Here is a 20087-nt window from a genome sequence, read left to right as displayed (position 1 = left end):
CGTGTTCAAATCTGGAGTCTGATGTTGCCTCGCAGCTGGGTTTAGGGCCGGGCTTCCTCGTCTATGAGCTGAGAGCTTTTGTGAATAGCTTTAAGATGTGCAAATGTAAGGCTGGAGCTCAATTCGTTGTGTTCGTGCATGCCTGTGTTTATGCATGCTTTCTTTGTTCAGAGTTGCCTGGCTTCTGTCTACACACATCTTACTGGTGCAAGTACCAACTGCGTAGATGGTGCGGAGGGCAGGCACTACAACGCTTGGAAGGATTGATTTAATTTGTTGCTAGCACATTTTTATTGCCTGACTTTAGAACAGGTGGATAGCTATGTTACTACAAAATCGCCTTGAATCTGAATAACTTGTTTCCCTTCCTGCGTGGAAAGATACCGTGTCACTGGATAAACATTCATCCCCTTTAATTGCACCCACACTAGAGAGATTGTACAGTTGTAATGTGCACGTGCAGTCAGAGCAGCACAACTTTATGTGCAGGCAAAGCCTTAGAGGTAAAGACTACATGTGTTGTTTAAGCATAGTAGCAAATGTTTCTGATGGTAATTTATTATAAGTAATTTTAATGAGTTTTAGCCATAAGTCTTCATGTACACAAAATCCTATGCAGGAATAAATGCACTGTTAGCTAGGCAAGGTCTGCTGAAAAGGTGGTGAGGAGCAAAAGATGGGTGGGGGGTGAGTGAGAACTTCCTTCCGAAGTTAACATAGGCGATAACTGGTCTCATCAATTAACCTTAATTTGGTGCTACTGCTGTGATAACAAACACCTGAGAACTGTTCCTCTCTGCTTATGTAGCACAATAAGGTCTCAGAAGCCCAGACATCTCTGACAGTTTTGGGAGGACCCTTGAGGCATATTTGGGGTACCCACCAAGTGTGACGGTGCTAGTCTAAACCCTGCCTCCCTCTCTGGCAGCAGAGAGAGACTTTCACTGAGCCAAAAGGGATGAAGAAAAATATCTCCCCGTGTGGTGCTGCCTCCGCCGCGGTGGAAGCATGCGAAGCCACGAGAGGTGTCCCGGGCGGTGGCAGTGGCCCCAAGGAGGGACCGTGCTGTGCAGCCAGGGCCTCCCAGTGCCCTTGGCACATCTGCTTCGAGGTGGTGGCTTGTCACCTCCTCTGCCTGCGGGTGCCTGGGGTGCCCCCCATGAGCCTCCAAAGCGAAATGCTCACAGGAGGCGTTAGGGGAGCTGCCTACCACCTGTGAGCTGATCAGTCTTGTGGGCAGCCTTGCTCACTTGCCTGGGCTCACAGGCTAAAAATAAATGAATAATAGTAAAAAAAAAAAAAAAAAAAAATGTTGGCCAGGTCGGGCAACTCTGACACCAGCAAAACACAGCTTGCCTGTGTTGTGACTGTCTTTCCTGACCTTTATTAATGCACCCACAAGAGCCTCAAAATACATAGAGTTCTTTAAATGTTGCAGGGGAAAAAAAAAAAGGTGTAATCATCTGGGTGATTAGTAGCAGAACTGAAAAGGTCTTAAGTGCTGACACAGAATGAAAGGCTAGAATATTTAAGGAACTATGAAATTATCTTTCTACCACAGAGATGAGGATATTCCGCAGAGGATGGCTGTGCTGGTTGCCATGCCTTTATTCCCCACTGAGAACCTGAACATCCAGGGATGGTCCTTACAGATTTCCTTAATGAGCCTGCACTTACTTACGAATTTGCTTTTCTGCGGGGGTGATGCTTGTCACCATGTCCCCCGGGACTCATTACAGCGGACGCTTTCTCTATCTGCATTGATTGCTTGCGATGCTTTCTCGTTAGTGCAGCTCGTCCAGGTTTGGTTCTTGGGGGAGAGGAGGAGACTGAAATAGTTTTCTGGGTGATGAAAGAGGGCTTCAAGAACAGGCAAAAATAATCCTAAAATTTAATTAAACATGGTATTTTTTTTTTTTTTTTAGAGTGTGGGAAACAAGTGTGTGTGCAGCAGGAGGGGGAGGGAGACCAGCAGGCACCAGAACAGAGAAGCGCCTTGAGTGTGTGTGTGCTGCAAGCCTGGGCTTCCCCTCTTCCCTCCTCAGCGTCTCTGTGAAGTGTACTCTGGAGTAAAGTTTGCGTTTGATCGCCGATCGCCTCACGCTCCGCACGTAGCTCTGTCGTTAAGCCATCAGCTCGCTGGCCTGAAGCCAGGGCTCGGCGGCGCAGCCTTTCTGAACTGAAACAGCCCTTATTGATACATCGATGCACTGCGCATGTTTACAGCTGCTAATTGGAGACTTAATCTGAATATCCTTGACTGCGCTAATTCACTGGCAATAGCCTTTTAAATTTCAGGTCCTGCCGTGATGGTATGCCTGCTCTTCACAGCACGGGAGAGATGCTAATCTCTTCTGAAGCTGTGTTGTCTCTGTGTGCGTGCAAGGCATGACGACCCCGTGACGGTGCAGCCTAAAATGTAGTTTTAGGTCAGAGGAGGATGTAAAAGAAAAATCTTACCTGATCTTGCCATTGCAGAATACAAGAGAGGAGCACTGGGGAACTGGAGAAAAGCATTAACTGACATACACGCAGAAATGTGTAGATTAATTAAACATATAAGAAAGGAGGTTAATCCTTTTAATTATTAGCAGAGACAAAGATGCTTACTGCAAGGACAGTTGTGATCCTATGGCAATTTTAGATTTTTTTCTTTAAACAGCATTCTGCTTTTTCCTGGCCATGCCAAGAGGCTGAACAGAGAATTTGGGTGGTGGTCTGAAGGCAAGAGGTGTTGTTTTACTTTTTTGCTTTTAAACAAATGCAATGTAGAGAGCATACAAAGGAAGATGAATACCTGGGATACTCTTGCCCAGGAAACCACAAGTCAGATTTCACTCCTCAGAAGCCTGGAGAACTCCCTCGGTCAGGTCCTTTTGCAGTTTCCTGAATTGCTCCTTCACTTTAGCATCCCAGGGAGCATCCAGCAATGGGGACAGCTCAACAAAACTCACCACTGTCTCCAAGGCTTGGTTCACAAATGCTCCCTATTCTCTTGGCAGTGGCGGATGGCCACCACCAACACGAGGCATGGCTGTTCCATATCTTCCCACTTCGCAGCGGCATTGCCCTGGCAGCCAGCCTGAACTTGAAGGGCATCCAGATTTATCTCTAAGTGGGTATTCTGCTAAGAAAAGAAATAAAAAATAGTCAGGAGCCGAAGCTGTCCTTCACATTAATAGGACTCTTCAGGCCATGAAGAACTAAATTTTGTCGCCAGTCATTAGAAAAGCTTCCTAAGCCCCATCACAGATTTATTTAATAGGGAGCTCATTTTTAAAGCAGTGTCAATCTGTGATCTAGCTTCCTTACAGACAGGTTCCATAAGATTTGAAAGCTCATTAGGGGCTCCTTGAGCTACCAGTAGATAACATGCCAGTTATCACCAGCTGTGTGGCATGGAGATAATCCATGAACAGAGCTTTCAGGGGTAATTCTTTGTTTCTATGCTTAGTTCCAGAAGAAATTTAGTAAGGAGGAACAGTTTTCCATCTTATGGTAATTAGAATAATATCAGGTAATAATAGCCTTTTGGTTGGTAAGCAAAGATAAACCAGTATCTTTGCTCTCATCTGCAGGAAAAAGATGTAATACTCTCTCCCACAATTCCCACTTTCAGGCTGTTCCTCAAAAAAATCTCCAAAATGTGCCTCAATGCACCTGGAAACAATAACCAAGCTGAAATGGTGCATATGAAAGACCAAAATAGAATAAAAAGGGAGAGATGAACTTTCCAGTTCTTGGAAGATCTGAATCTGATGATCAAGGTTGCATACATGCAGGGAGAAGCAAGTACCAGACCACCTGGCTAAAATGCTATCTATGGAAACAGAATTTTGGTACAGTTGTAAGTACTTGCCTGACAGGAAGGTACTATTTAAAAAAAAAAAAAAAAAAAAAAGAGGTGGTGGTGGGCATCGTGAAAACAGCATTGTGCTCCTGAGATGAGAAATTTTGAGAATGGATGCATTTTCACTTGTGTGGCTCTGTCTCTGGCCATAGAAATGTCTTCTCATTTCCTCTTGAATTTTCAGGGTTGCTGATATAATACCAGAGCAAGGAGCAAAAGTAGCTGTGATCATGTCAATCTGTCCAAGATATAGTGCCCCAGAGGTGAGTTGCCTACCAGTACAAGTTGCCTACCTTTCATATCTTGGTTGCCATGCCTCGTTTGGCCCTTCAGTAGACACTTGCCACCTGCATCCAAGGTACCTTCGTCATGCAGCACTATTGCAAGCTAATGAAGGAAGTCTTCAGCAAACTGTGCTTGTAGCTGAGTTTGTGGAGTTTGATCTGCTTTGTGTTTCATGAAAGATGGTAACTGCCCCAGCATTTTTATTATTTCTGTTGGCTTTTTTGCTTTTTAGATGTCTTCCATATGGCTTCTGTTTAGGCCTCCATATGAAGATGAAAGTTGAAGTGAAAAGGTGCAGGTGTCTTGCCCTGCAAATTCTAGCCCTTTCCCCAGTGTTTCTTAATTTCTAAAAATAGGCTGCTTCCTCACACAACCTTTCCCCTCTGTTGCCTCCATCCCTGAGCAAGAAGCTGATCAAAGAGAGGAGGCTAGGTTTAGCTCCGTAAACCCAACAGCTGTTTGACTGAAGACTGATAATGAAGTTATGGATGAGGAGATGAGCTACTGGTTTCTCATGCAATACTGCCACTGAAGCCTCTTTCATGTTTTGCATGACTGAAGCAAGCAGGGTTTCACCCCGCCTTGGAATTGGTGATTCCTTTTCCAACAGGCACGAAGCTAATATCTCTTGATTTTTTTTTTGTGTGTGTTTTAACATAATTTTCTTCCCTCTGTTCCCTCCCATCTCTATGGAGTATTAAATTAGCCCAGTTTTCCTAGTTCATGCTTCAGTATGGCAGTTGAGTGTCGAATGTAGAGCAGGCTGTGTGCCTTTCCCTTTCTGGCTGTACAGACTGTGCGCGTCTACAAACTAAAATCAGGTTGAGTACAATATGCACTAAGACCTACGTCAATCGAGTGGATCCTGGTAGTCCTCATTTCCTAAAGTCTGGTCAAGTGATTTTTGTTTGCGCTCAAGTTCAGGACTGAGAACCACATATTGGACTGAAATTTGGGATACTTGGAAGTGTGCAGCCAAATAAAAATGCACCTGAAAGCTGCAGTGGCTATAGCACCGTTAATTCTTACTAATACCTTGGTTTTCTAGACAGCAATCATAGTGATATTGTAGATCAGTATTGCTTTGTGCCTATATAGTACCTTTCATCTAACAGACTTTACAAGTAATTTCTGAATTTAACTATTTGATGTACAAGCTGTACGCAGAGATGATCTACACTAGGGGTCAAAAGTAGCAGCTGCTCAACAATATACAGGACAAATCTGGTACAGAAAATGGAAAAGCATATTGTGGAGCCTTTAGCTTAATCTGCAAGGGTGATTGGTGTTGGCAGGATAGAGTTACGCAGGTCAGAATTTTCTCTGCTGGTTGCAAAGGTCAGACTAGTTCTGAGAGGAAAATACGGGATCAGTATAGGGTTACAATACCACCTATCCAGTCTGCACTAGGAGTACGCTGGGGCCCTGGCTTAGTGCTAGCAGGCACGGAGAGCATCTCCTGACCTGCTGTCATCACTGCTTCCTATTAAGCAGTGTTCGTTTCCACTTACGAGCATCTTCTAGCTGAGGTATCCTCTGAAGCGTTTTGTTCCCACTATCAGTCCACTTCAGCGCTGCTTATTTTATGAAATGTAGCAGAATGATGCCTCACAGCATGGTCCTGGCTATCAGCTAAGAGAATTTGTTTTTGCCCTTGCTAGAAGTACTGGGAGGTAGGGAAAAATCCTCTCTATGGAACCATTGCTTTTTATCTGCCTCCAAACTTTGCTGGTGTCTCGCAGTTTGACTTGCAGATTTCTCTGGCTGACTTCAGTGTAATACTTAAACTGAATGATAAATAACTTATTTTTGCAAGCTTCTGTGCAACATGAGGTTTACTGATGATTCCTGGCTCCTTACTAAAGCTGGTAATTACTGCTTGTTTAACTCGTGGCTGATTTGCACCCTCCTGGGAAACCGAACATCTCTGAAAATGAGTGTGCAGAAACTGCAGTCTTGACGATTTGCTTTTCATTTTTTGAGTTTTGTAAGCTTTAATTTATGACTGTCGACTAGACCACTAGAGCATTGGTCTTCAAACTATGGCATCTGTGTGACTGCAAAGGCATGCATCTGTATATTGGTTTTTAACTGTTCAGCTGTTGTTTAAGACAAACTTGTCTATTTTAACTTAAAATAAAGGGGGGGGGGTGTTGCTGAAATTTGCTCTGAGTGCTCGCACTGGGAAGTTAAGCCCACTAGCAGCCGTTGTAATGGATTGTATTGAAAAAAAAAAAAAAAGTTGGGTATGTTCCTGCTCATTACTGCCTGCTATAGTTAGTTTAGGTTTGGAGTTGGTTAATGAAGGGAGATGCTTCCAAAAATGGAGTGTGCTCTTCTGGACATGATAGCTGAAAAAGTATAGGAAACATATTTTTACTGACGCTCCACTTACTCACCTGGTAAATTGTTTGGTTATTATGATCCAGCCTCCGTCTTTTGTAGCTAGCCCGTGCACTAAACTGGCAAATACCAGTGTTCACCAATTACCTAAATTAAGTCTGGGTCACGCATCTCATCTCCTGTTTCTTGTTTGCTTTGAATGAATCCAAAAGTACTGCTAACAGCTGGAATCCCTGCTGAGGCCAGCTTGATCTGCTCTGGAGCTGCTCCAGCCAGTGCTCTGATAAAGCTTGATATCATTTCAACAGGCTCTAGGAGGACCAGAATGATTTCCCTTCATTGTTTAAGGTTTCATTCAAATATTCACCATGCCAGGAAAAAGGATATTTCACTTCTGCTTTTCTCCCTTCATTGCTGCTACTAGAAAACTTTTTTTTCCCTCTTTTCTTAAAGTTGAGTTAGAGTGTGGCCAGTGCTTTTGGATTCTGTGGGAATTGTTCTCCTTCTTCATCCCCAGGGACATTGTGTGTTGCAGTTGCAAAAGGTGCATGCTGTAAATAAATAAATAATGCATCAATGTTCCGGAGTCAAAGCACATGTTCTGCTAAGAGAACATACTACGTGGGGGAGGCCGGGGAAAAATCTGGCCTTCTGCCCAGATTTCTCTAGTAAGTAAAGCACCTAAATACCTTTAAGGATCTGGCCTGCAGTCTATTATTCTTCAGCAGCATTTTGATCGTGGCATTAAAAAATAGTGTTAATACCGGATTGATTTTTAGGCAGTTTGGTAATCTTGGAGTAACGTCTGTTCTCCAAAGACAGACTTCCTTAAGGACTCCATAATTTTCTGTTGTACCTCGACTTAAAACCGAGGTATTATCAGTCAACAAAGTTTCATTCCCACCGTGCATCATCCCTCCGGTACGATTAGCAGAGCTCTGCTGAGCCCGGCTCGTGCTGGCGCTGTGGGCACGCATCCTCTCGGCGGCAGCTCTGCTCGCTGTAGAGATGAGCCCCTGCTCCCCGGCTCTCCTGGCACAGCCCCCTCCCTGCCCGTCTGCTGGCATCGCTGCCCCCCTCTGCGCTCTCAGCTCCCGGGGTCACGTTCCCCAGCATACGAGGGTAAGATTTATCAAGGGGTTACTATTTTAATGGTTTGACCTAATCCAGCTCGCTGTGCATGGGATGGGTGAAGGGCGCACCTGCGCGAGCTGCTGTGCTAGCAGCTGGGATGGGGGGATGCACGAGGGGGGTTATCCTCCCCGGTGAGGGTACAGCTCCCTTGGACCATTTCTACATTGCAGTTACGGCTGGCTCGTGGTTTCCACCAGCCGTGTGCCCCTAAGCCCGGCTTGTTTCCAGTGCTAGGCTGTGGACTGGCCCTCACTGCTGTTATCAGGCTGACAGTGAAATGTAAGTTCAGCTGCAGAGCTGTTTGTAACAGCAGAATGACAACAGAGCAGACAGGACCTACGCAAGGCATGTAGCCAACTGCCAGGCATGATGGAAGAGGGCTTATTACTGGGAATAAAGGTACTTGCTCTTCAGCATAATCTCCTGCCCCGGTGGGCCACCAGCCCCAAAGCAGCTGTGGCCTGAGGTGTCGGGGCAAGGAGTGGGCTCTGGTGACTTACTGCTGCCTGCAGGTACCATTTGCTGGTGCTCGTGGGGAGGAAGGAAAGTCAATTCATACATGACTTGAGATGCAGAGCAGTATTTTCACAGCTGTATGTGTACACCCGTCCTAACTGGCCGACTCCTGCGAATAGACTTTCATTCTTGGTAGCAGAGGGTCCAAGGGATCCGCTGCGCTGGCTGGCAGTAACTTGTGTGCCAGTGTTTGTTGGCACCGTAAAATTAGCTTTGTGATTAAAGCAGCATGTGCTATACTCTAGCTGGTCATGTGTCCCATGAGGACAGCATGGTATTAGCATGTGCTGGGAAGCAGAAAACAAGGCCTCTGGGGTTCCTAGATAAAAATTTCAGTTGTTCTTGGTAAAGCCTATACTGTCAATCTCCAGTGCTATCAACTGTGCACGGCAGATTATTAGGGGCAGGTCATGCAAATGGTGACATCCTCATTCTGTGGGACAGGCATGTACAATACTCTTGTATCCAGAGTTTGGATGTTATCGTTTGGATGGATGGAAAACTAGGTGGGTAAAAAACTGGTTGGATGCTTGGGCTTGGAGGATGGTGGTTAATGAGTCGTATTATACCTAGAGGCTGGTAACAAGTGGAGCACCATGGGGGTCTATCACGGGACCTGACCTGTTAACCACCTTTGTCAGGAACCCGAAGCAGATGGCAGAGTGCACTCTCTCAAGTGTGGAGATGACACCAAACTGAGGGGGACCAGTTGATGCACTCCAGGGCAGGGCTGCCACCTAACGGGACCTAGATGGGCTGGAGAAACAGGCCAATGGCAAACTTTTATGAAATTAAACATGGGCAGATGCGAAGTCCTGCCCCGGGGAAGGGAGAGCCCCTCGGAGCAGTGCAGGCTGGGGGCTGCCAGGCTGGGGAGCAGCTCTGCTCCCCAGGGGAGCCTGGGGACCCTGATGGTCTTGGTGGGCAGTGGGCTGAATAGGAGCCTGCAGTGTGCTCCCTGCGCAACAGCATCCAGGGCAGTAGTCACAGGAGCACAGCCAGTAGACGGAGGAGAGTGATTATCCCCCTCTCCTCAGCCCTGGGGAGACCGCACCTGGATATTGTGTCCAGTTTTCCAACCGACCTTAGCCCATCATCTCCCATCACTCTTGCTGCAAATACTGGCAAGCAATGAAAGGAGATGTCAGAGGAGTGGGAACAAGACTTCTATTGCCACAGCTTTAGTGGAGTAAACTCCATGGAAGGTGACTGGTATCACTACCAAGGAGTCCCCAAAGTGACTCTGAGACAAAGATCTGGTACCCTACCAGCAGTCTTACCTGCTCTTCCCTGCGTCCTGCTTAGGCTGCTAATGGTGTCAACTCAAGTTTAATATGTTTTTGCTGTAAAAACCCTTTTAAGACCTGTTGACTCTCGTGTGGTTTGGAGTAATTCATGTTAGGCTTATCTCATCATTCAAGGTGAAATTTAAACAAACTGTGAATTAAGTGATTGTATCAGCAAGTCTGGAGATGATCAAAGAGAGAAGTATGCTCCTGAAAGCTGTTTGGTTAGTTCTGTGGTTCAGTCCATGAAAGCAAATATGCACTGCCCTGTGCAAACACAGCACAAAGGAGTTGCAGATTTTTGCAGACTTTGCTCTATGGACTTTTACCCACACCTCCTGCAGACCCTCACGTTGTGTTGGACCATAGGGATGTATATGACAGGGACTGGAAGAAATGAATAGAGGAGGATGGTGGTAGTAAGGCATGACATCCTGGGATCGCTTTCTACTTTCATTATGACTGGCAAATCTGTTTTGCAATGACTGCTCATCTTTAGAAACCCAAGCAAACTTTAGCTGAAACTGCCTCAAAGTCACGTAGCTTGTAGAGAACAATAAGCTTGTACCATACAGACCAGTGTTCTAGTTTAATTCAGTTTTTTCTCCTACTTTAGTGTATATATTGTGAAATATGAAGCGTATTTATTTCCAGTTTGGAATTTCACACTGGCTGACTCATCCCGTGAAAGAAGCTTGTGCAAAGATACCTTTTGGTGGTGTCTGCTGTAGGTTTTGGGTTGATCGTCTTGAAAAATACTGAGCCAAACTGGTGATGGGAGAATGCCTAGCAAAGAAAAACGGAAGGTGGGCATCTTGTAGAATTTATTTTTTTACAATCTTTATCTTTCATTCAGGCTATGGTCGCTTGCTATCCTGGAAATGGAACTGGGTATGTTCGTCATGTGGACAATCCGAATGGCGACGGGCGCTGCATCACCTGTATTTATTACCTGAATAAGAACTGGGACTCCAAGGTGAGTAAGCCACGGGGTTGAGGCAGAACGTGAAGGAAAAACTACTTCAGAAACAGAGCTTTGGAGCTGTCATTTGCTTCTGTGAACTCTGGTGAACTTTTGAACAGCTGGTCCATTCTTCATCTCTACATTTATTTTTTTGGTGTTTATGGCAACCAGTTGGAAGTAAGAATCTGAACTGTTTCCTTATCATTCTCTCTCTCATCCCACACACATACTGTTTTGTTGCTATAGAATAAAGCTGGTAAGCACTGGGCCGCTGGCTCTTGTGCTTTGTTTAGAGGAAAGAGCAATGAAGCACTAGAAAGAAAAACATAATCCGGTAAGGAATAAGTGGATTCTGGGAGCAGAATAAAATGACAGCCCAAATTTGGGACTTTAGCATTCTTGCTACTGTTCCTTCAGGCTAACCTGCAGAAGATCTTCAGGCAGTTGCCTTTGTGGTTTTCTTCCTTATGAAGTGATGGGGCTTAGTAAGAGGAACGAGCACATGGCTTGGCTTGTCCTCTCCATCTTTGACTCCACCAGTGGGTCTCTTGGCAGGATGGTGCTCTTCTTTCTGCCTGTATTCCTATAAGGTGATAAAGTCAGCCTTGAATTTACCATACCTTTAAGTTAGAAACAAAATAAGGGTTTGTAAAATTGCAGGATGTCTCTTTACACTTCTGTTGTCATAATGCGGCACAAACCATTCGCGTGGATTATCTGTTGAAAGATTGCCAAATGTTTTTTGTCTCTCTAACCTGTTTTGGCCACTTTAGGTGGATGCTTTTCAGGCACATGTAAACTGTGAACCCCCCAAAGTGAGTTCAGATTTAGAGGCAATGCCACTAAAAATGCACTGTTTGAGAAAAACACATTCCTTTACAGAGAGTGTGACAGTGAAACATCTCAATGTAATAAAATGAAGGAGGAGATGTGGGAGGAAATGCAAATAATCCAATTTATTTTGTGCACTACACTTTAATAGTGAGGAAGCACCCAAGTGGATACTAATAAAGCTAACTGAGATCCAGGACACTGGTGGAGAAGTGTTACGTGGCTGTGACGGTAACTTTATGCCAATGTGTGCTGGAGGAGATGCAGTATAACCATGCTGGCCTTTGAAAGCAACCGTGTTGCTTTCAACCTGACCTAGTAGTTTCTCACTGAGGTTTGCGTGCCACGTGGAGAGTTGACAGCATCTTCCCTGCGCTCTGTGGTGCAGCATAAAAGCCTCCAAAGAGCCCTCTAACAGCAGCGGGGAGGAGGCAGAGTTCATCTGCATCTGGTGAAGTTTCTGCAGTCCGTGCAGATCAGCAGACTTTTTCCCTGAAACTGGTGGCACTTGGAAAGAGAGAAATGATAGAGTGGTAGAGAAACCAGGCTATGTCATAAGCAGGGAAAAGACTGGCTGGGAGATATAATACAATTATGAGAAGTTTATTACAAATACAACAATAGAACAGACTTCACTCTTCCCAGGGTGTAAAGGTTAAGTCCTATGTGATCGGATGCAGGCTCTGAAATACCATGAGCAGTATCTAGCAATTGCTGGGAGGAGAGTCTGGTCTCGGACTGGTCAGGTGGAGCATCTCTACCTGCCTTGTGGTATTCACTGCTTCTAGAGATGTGAGTGGGAGCTCAGAAGTTTCCCGTGCTTGTTACGGGGCCAGTGTTGTCTTTATCTGGCTTCATTTACTTTAGCCAGATGTTTATGCTGAAACATTACAAACTGTTTGGGAAAATCAAGGTGGTCAAGAGATTCAGTGTACGGTTTTTCCAGTGTTGTCACGTAGCTGTCTTGGTTATCGTTAGATGTTTATTTCCCATTTGTTGGGTGCTGAGGAGGGAGAAATAAGTCATTGTTCGCATGAATGCATGGGTGTTTATATGTGTAAAAAAGCAACCTTTCCTTTTCTTTCAGCTGCATGGTGGAATTCTTCGGATATTCCCAGAAGGAAAGTCCTATGTAGCAGATGTTGAGCCGATTTTTGACCGATTACTTTTTTTTTGGTCAGATCGAAGGAACCCACATGAAGTCCAGCCTTCTTATGCAACCAGGTAAGTAGCATATTTGTATTGGTATTTGGCCAGGAAAAAGCAAAGCATCTCTTCTATCAATATTTGTATCTAAAATTATGGCCATCGTGTCTGTTTAAATATACATGTACATAAAAAGCGGATAGCTAGATTTTGAGTGGATTTTCTGGTTTTGGGTCACTCATCAAATGTTTTTGATGAGTTTTTGAGTTCTCTCATCAAATGAGGAAGAACAAGCTTGAATGATAAGATTCCTTGTGTGATGGGGGAAAAAAGCCCTTTTACCGTTGACAGGAGAAATCCTCCAACCCAGGCATAGCTATTTAGCTGGGAGATGCTGGGTTATACCTTTGCCCTCGTAACACTATAGGGATTCTTGGGGCTACCAGCTGTCAACAGGCTATGAAAAGCTGATGTGACGCAGGGCAACCCCCAAGCTGCCTACAGGCATCCCAGAACAGAAAAACATGCAAAGGTCTGTGAGCTGCTTTTGCCCTCTGTTACCAGGGGCTGTGCACTCTTTTGTGCCTCCAAGCAGAAATTCTCACCTATATTTCTCTTACTTGATAAAATACACATTTAAAATGCTGTCTATATTTGTCTATAAAGATGTGCCGTTTGCATCCTATTTTTTAATCTATTAATCCGGTTTTGTGTTTTTTTGCTTTCTCCATAAGCATAAAACTCCAGGGCTCTATTTTAACAGCAAAAGTTGAAACAAACAAACAATTTATTTCTTTTATAGATATGCCATGACTGTGTGGTATTTTGATGCTGAAGAAAGAGCAGAAGCCAAAAAGAAGTTCAGGAACTTAACCGGTATGATTCTTTTATAAGTGTTCACCAGAATGAATTTAATGCATTTTGATATTTCCAAAGTCTGAGACAGACTGGGAGTAACTCTGTAGCTAGATGGGTATGACATTCATTCTTAGAAAGCTTTTTCATCTCTAATCACTAGTCAGATATTTTACGTGAAGTGGAGAACTTGTGACAGAATAAGATTCAGGCCTGGCCTCAGTATCCCTGATGAGTGTGATCAGGAACACGGGAGAAGTGGTTTCTGATTTCTCTCCCAAATGGCTGCTGAGATTTTTGTCCCACCCGAGATGGCTGCTCTAGTCACTGGGAGTCCCTAAGCTCTTCTTTGCTATTTGGGAAGTATATTTTGTCTCCTCCAAACTTTGTTTAGCACAAAGTCACGAGACTTACACAGTTTCATAATCATGTTCTCTAAATGTTCTGGCTGAATAGGGCCTGTCTTCTATTATGTTATTTTATTATTATATTATATGTTATTATACTATATATAATATTTATACACTATATATACACACTATATATAACATATAATACTATATATAGTATTATATATTATAATATATATTATTACTACTAACTATCGCTATATATTAATGAAGGGCAGTTGGGGCCTGAAGTAATGCAAAAGGGATTTGTCTTTAATTTACAAGTAATTTCTGAGTGGGGAAATTCATAATGACCTTGGAATGTATAGATTATGAGTTGGCAAGAAACTAAGTTTAGAAATATATATAAGTGCACCTTTTGGCAGGCAGTTGCTAGAGTAGCTGTGATCGTGGTGCAGTTCAAGAGCTACATACATTCCACTGGGTCTCCCAGATAGCTTAAAGGCAGCCCAGAGACGCTTCTGCAGAAGCCTGGGAAGAGGTGACCCCAGCTTTACTAACGGCAGCCACGCTGCCTGCTACTGTAGTAATGGCATATGAGTAATGGACTGAGTTCTCCAGTTGTGCTCCAATACCCTACCTGGGGTCATGCTCAAAGGTTTGCTGTTTGGAACAATTTAAGATCTGGTCTTCAGGGACTGCCTCAGGCAGTTCCTCAAAATACAGTGTGGAGAGCATTTGTCTTTTTAAAAACGTGTGCTGTGCAGCAGGGGACCAGCAAAGTTGTAATTAGTCAAATGCTTTTCGGAACAGACTGTTGTAATCTACGTAGCTGCTCCGCAAAGCAAATACTGGCTTCACCCTTAAAATGGATCATGAGCGAGGGGCCAAGAGTGGTGGAAAAGTATCACAGATATGGAGTCTGAAAGTTTATTGGGCTACTTAAAAACTGCCATGAGACTTCTTCAGCTTCAACAGGGCAAATGTACAAAACCTTCGTATGGCTTTCTTGTTAACATGCTGTGCATTCATACAGCGTTTCAGTCCATGTAGTGAATTCGTATCATGAGTCTGAAATGGAAGGTGCTGTCCATTGAAAACAAACCAACTTTATTCCGTTTCTGAGTTTTCAGATGAATGCTGTCAGAACCCTGTCAGAACCCCAGAGGCCTAACTGCCTCTCCTTTTTTTTTCATCTTTTCCGTGTAGATGCAAGGAAGAGAGAAGCACCTCTTAATGAAGACTAATCGACTGTTCCTGAACTCTGTGAGGAAATAAGATCCCAAAGATGACTTCCATTTCCAGCGAACAAGGGCAAATTCTTGTTGTGCACAAGAACGCACTGGTTGTGTCTAGCATGTGCGTCTTATATTGATGGTACTTAAGTCAGCCTCCTGTCACGCCTGCATCTGGCAGAAGGAACACTTGTTTTCTGTTTGCCTTTTGCTGGAAAAAGTAACCAGGGTTAAAAAAAAAAAAAAGAGTATCACTAAGCCTCTAGTGGTAGTGGCTAAGCCAACTGGCTTTTGATCACTCTTGTAACCAAGATAACGATCATTGGAACTAGTGGTAAAAACCTGACTCTTATTTGCACTTTATGGAGGAAAAAACAATAAAGTCTAGCTCAGTGGGAAGGAGCTTTACAAGTTTAAAATCTGTGGCAGACTGCTAATGGGCAAGGAGAGATACTGGGAATGTGAAATTAAACTGGATTTTTGTAGAGTGTCATCTTATGGTCTGTCCCACATGGGCCTGTTGATGTACTGTTCATCACTTTGCTGCGCAGAACGTTGGCTCAGCTCTTCGACAGCATGACTTTCCAAACAGATTTTTGTCTACACAGTCATCGCATTTCCTGGATTTTATTTTCTTTTCAAGACTCAAGTTCTAGCTGTGCAGTTGTGCTACCCGTTCTGTCCCAGGACTGAGGGGGAAGTAGTTATGCATCTGTCCACAACTTTGTAAAACCATTTCCCTTCTGTTCTGAGCGGGATGGATTGTACGGTTTCTATTTTCACGGTTTGGTAAAGCAGCTGTTTTCTCTCAAGTTTGGTAAACTTGGAAGGCTGATGGCACACAACGCATTGGCACTAAAGGCCGATGATATCTAGAGCTAAGTGTTATTTTTGTGACTTCTCCATCTACTGTGTTTTGTATGGTGCAGATAGGAATCTGAAAGGAAAAGATATGTCTGGCAGTCTGACAAATGTATGATAAATAATGGGTAACTTAGACTTAATTTCTATGCTGCTTATCCTTAGTTAACACACTTGTTTAACTTTGCATGCATATGTAATTTGAATGAAACAGCGATTCCATTTCAATTGATCTGTTATGCCAGGTAACTACTTCTGCTGTGCTCAAGCTGTGAGATCAGAGTTATTCAAATGGTAAAGCACATTTTTTTCTCCATTATTTTTTTAAACTTATTAGACTCAATGAGTAACTTGTGAGCTATCTCCAGTCTGCCTAAGCTTCTACAACCAGCACTTACCATGCAGTTCAGAATAGCTCTTAATGAAGCTGAGAGCTGGCGGTGGATGTATTTATCACTCACACTAATTGTTCTCAACCTAATACACTCACTTGCATTCATTTTCGTCTCATGTTGTCAGTGTGTATGTCAGACCCTACTAAGTGTTCTGAACAGATGCCCTCTTCAGTGTCCCATACGTTCCCGTGCCACCTGCCCGCAGAGGGGAAGGTGGTCTGGCTGAACCCCCAGCCCCTGCACCAGCTCACCAGGCTGTGCCGGGCTCTTGTGCTAGCAACGGGGCTGCGGGCCAGCTCTGTCGCACTGGAGCTGGGGAACGAAGAGGTAGCATGCAATGGCAACTATTAAATGTCAGTGACAGAGGGGTAGCAGCTGCATAGAACAGAAAAGAAATAACTTTTAAGACAAGAAAATGGTAATAGAAATGGAGTATTTTTTTAAGCAGTTCTGTCTCTAAAAAAAAAAAAAAAAAAAAAATCTGGGCATCTTTCAGCCTGTCCTTTGAATTTTGAGTATAAATAGAGTAGTGCTAAGAAAACCCTCATTCTCTCTGGCTTCTTCCAGAGATCCAGCTATGGTCTTATGGGCTGGACTTTGTTCAGTCTGACCGCTGTGCACCTTAAGAGAGGAATATGAGGGAACATGTGTGACAAATATTCTTATAACTTAAGACTAGAAAAAGACAAATAATGTGACAAATGTCCTTTAATGTTAGGAAAAACATTATTCCACTACAGTTGCTTCTAAGCAGCACAACATAGACTTGAAGGAGACTTAAGGATAACTTGAAATTCTCATTCTGCAATGTTCATGTGGGAGGAGAAGGAGTTAGGGCTCTTCCCTGAGAGGGAGAGGTAACCCTTTGAATGATGGGAGGTGTTGAAAAAGGGGGGAGCATGGGATTATTATTTAAAAAGGAGGGAGGGAACCCAACCTGTTGTATTGCTATGCAAAGTTGATAACAGCATTTGAAACTCCTACATGATTGTAAAGGGGGCAAAGACAGCTAAAACGGAGCAAAGCAAGTCTTGCTTTGCCTTTAGAAACGGTGACCTTAAAAAAAATGCACTAGAAAGAGATGTTGGTACACATCTCACTGGACCCTAGAACAGTGGAAAAACGATGGGGTGGGGGGGAAGGCTTTGTATAAAGGTTGAAAAAGAAAGGTACTTCAGTTACCACTATTGCTACCACCTGGCTTCAGCAGTGGTCAGCAACATGTGTGTGGTGGATGGAGCACGGAGCAGTACAGATGCATTTAATGTAAATAACATACATAGCTTCATTTTTAGCCAATATCTTCCTGATCTAGATAGAGAGAGCAATTATTCTGTGGCAGAGAACATTGTCTTTTTCTTCATTAACACATATAATTAAGTACAAAAAAGTTGAGGGCACAGGATTTTGAAACCAATTCCTTAGTCCTCTGGTCCAGACCTTTATCCTGTTTCCAGATCAGTGGGGTGATTTCCTTGAAGATGCTGTAGTTTAATTGGGGGCGTGGGTGGGGTGTTGGTCATGTAGGAATCCACAGACCTTGTTTTCTACACAGATTTCTCTTGCCTGTCTCTGGAATTGTTGCAAGCTGCTCTGCAAGGATGAAATTGTCTGAAGAACTGTGGGGGAAGCAGGCTGCTGCAGTAGGGAGGGCATTTCAAGGAGACTCTTTCCTTTCCTTGTGTTTTGTCTTCATGGCAAACTGTTTGAAACATCTATGGCTAAACAGCACTTGCCATCCAGTTGTGAAAAAGCACGTTTTCTTGAAGGCATCTAATTTTTAGTCCTCCAAAAGTGTTGGTTTTTTTTTTTTTTTTTTTTTTTCCCCCAGCCTTTAGGTAATGTGCCTTCACCATTCATATCTGTGAAGATGTTACATGCTACACGTGTGTGTCATGCAAGTTTTTTGTGGCTCTTTGAGAAATATGGTTGCCTTTCCAAATGCAGGTGCATTGGAAAAATATGCAGAGCCACCAAGCCACGATTTCCAACAGGTGGTTTTTATTGCGCAGGGAGGAAAAAGGCCAGGAGACAGTACTGAAAATCAAGAGACTATTTTTATTCTTAAACCTGTAACCACTGGCCTTTTGAACAAAGTAGCCTCTAATAAATCTTTTTTCTCTAGATTACTTCTGGTTCTATGAGGAATGGCCTCTGCAAGGTAGTGTCCACCCTTTTTTTCCTTCTCTCTTTAAACAGTTTTAGTCCTTTCCTATTGCGTTTTTTAAAATGTTGGAATATATATTATATATATATTTGTTGTTGTTGCAAAATAGCTGGCTCTAACACCACTTGCATCTAGAAGAAAATGTATCTATTTGCAGGCAAATAACTAGTTCTACTTTGACTGTGATGTATTCCCAGCAGATATCTGAGAGCGAGTTATGACTGCATCTTTTGTCAGGTTGTATGCGGGTCAACAATGCTGGCACTTTGCATCAGGTTGATATAGAAACCCCTAGCAGTATTTTACTATACATCACACTTTGTGTTCCTGTTACTATTAAAAAAAAAAAAAAAAAAAAAAAAAGTGGCAGGACTCAATAAACACTGGGTCATGTTAAACATTGTCCTGTGCAAATCTTTTCAGCCTTGTGTCTTACCATGGCCAGGGTTGTGGCAGGTGGGTGCAGTGCCACGCAGCTGGGTGCACGGAGGTGACACTGAAATCCGCGGCCGCCCCTGTCCTCCGCTGTTGGGGAGAGCTCTGTTTGTTGCCATCAGCGTGGCATGTTTCCTTGGTCACTTCCTGCTATTTTGAAGTTATTTACCTTGCTAGTGACCCTCTTCTTGAAATGCCTATTTGTTTTCATGCTCCTGTTGAACCAGATAACATTCTCACGATTCAATTGTCGTCTGATAAGTTTTATTTTTAACAGCGTTCACATCCTCCCCCTGCTACTTTTCCAGCCCGAGTCCCACAGTTTTCTCTTGCAGCTGTGGGGGAGGCTTCTCCCCAGTCCCACTAACATTGCAGTTGAATAAAGCCAGGACATTTTCACTCATCTGTTAAAGTGTTGTGAACTTTTTTGATTCTTTTGCAATATTGTGAATAGTGGGAAATCTCCCCCCCTCCCCCCCATGTAAAAGATGCTTTGGCATCTTTTGGCTTGGATTTGACTTTCTTTGGTTAAAGAGGGGAAAGAATTCTAGATAATTTGCCACTTCTTTAAGCATTTCTTTTACACGGAGGAGTGCTTAGAGCATGTCCCTCTGCTAAGGAAAGCAGAGGGGTTTCTCTTCTGAGCATGTTCCTCACTGAGTAAGGGTTTGTTCCTCACAGCTCAAGAAGAAGCTGGCCATTGGCCATCCAACTGCCAAGGACTTGTCTTTTCTCTGAACTCTGACTAAACTTTCTCTAAGCAAATATGCTTGCAGTAATTGTTATCTTACAGCTATTTAGGGGTCTTTTTCCTCCCCCACCTACCCAAAGGGATATGGCTAAATATACATGCACTGACAATTCCCATGACTCTTGAGAATGCATCTGATATCAGAGCTTGCACTGAAAATTACAAAGTAGCATGACAGTGGAAGAGAGGTTAGTAAAAATTGATTCCCCTTTCCCACATAATTTTGTCTCTGTGGAGTACTTCCACTTAAGAGAGTTGGTAAAACTCCCATCCTCTTTCACAAAGCATAGATAGAATTTTTTTTTAATCTCTCTGTGGAAAGAGGGGATAATTTCATCTGCATGTGTGCTTATTTTAAACAATGCTGGAGATGCTAAATAAACTACACTAAGCCAACCACAGTCAACAGCAATGCTCATGTGGTGGCAAACCCAGTGCCAGCGTGCAGGTCTGCTCCTTTGCTGGATACCCACGGTGGTAAAGCTTCCTGCTAGAGGTGAGAGAGGAGACAGTTTGTGGTCCCTGATCTTAGCCAACACCCTAGGGACTGATTTAGCAGGAGGGGAGTCAAGAGTGTGGCTGCCTAGTCCTGAGGTTTTGGGAAAGTGTTAATCTGGCTGGCTCTTAGATGTCTCCGGTATGGGTGGCTGGTGAGAAGCATGGCAAGAAAGACCCTGTAGTCC

General features: G+C 43.7%; 1 protein-coding gene across 1 annotated transcript in view; it reads left to right on the top strand.

Moving 5' to 3' along the window:
* The window catches only part of EGLN3 (egl-9 family hypoxia inducible factor 3), a 31043-nt gene extending 11925 nt beyond the window's left edge, over nucleotides 1–19118 (top strand). The window contains exons 2-5 of the mRNA XM_075503126.1: nucleotides 10271–10390; nucleotides 12297–12433; nucleotides 13158–13231; nucleotides 14770–19118. Of these exons, the coding sequence (XP_075359241.1) occupies nucleotides 10271–10390; nucleotides 12297–12433; nucleotides 13158–13231; nucleotides 14770–14807 (369 nt within the window). The 3' untranslated portion in view covers nucleotides 14808–19118. The remainder of the gene's footprint in view (nucleotides 1–10270; nucleotides 10391–12296; nucleotides 12434–13157; nucleotides 13232–14769) is intronic.
* Nucleotides 19119–20087: the final 969 nt, after the last annotated feature.

The sequence above is a fragment of the Mycteria americana genome, chromosome 5 (assembly GCF_035582795.1).
Source record: "Mycteria americana isolate JAX WOST 10 ecotype Jacksonville Zoo and Gardens chromosome 5, USCA_MyAme_1.0, whole genome shotgun sequence".
Lineage (NCBI taxonomy): Eukaryota > Metazoa > Chordata > Aves > Ciconiiformes > Ciconiidae > Mycteria > Mycteria americana.
The sequence above is the reverse complement of the archived record's forward strand: the minus strand, read 5'-3'. Positions and strand labels throughout refer to the sequence as shown.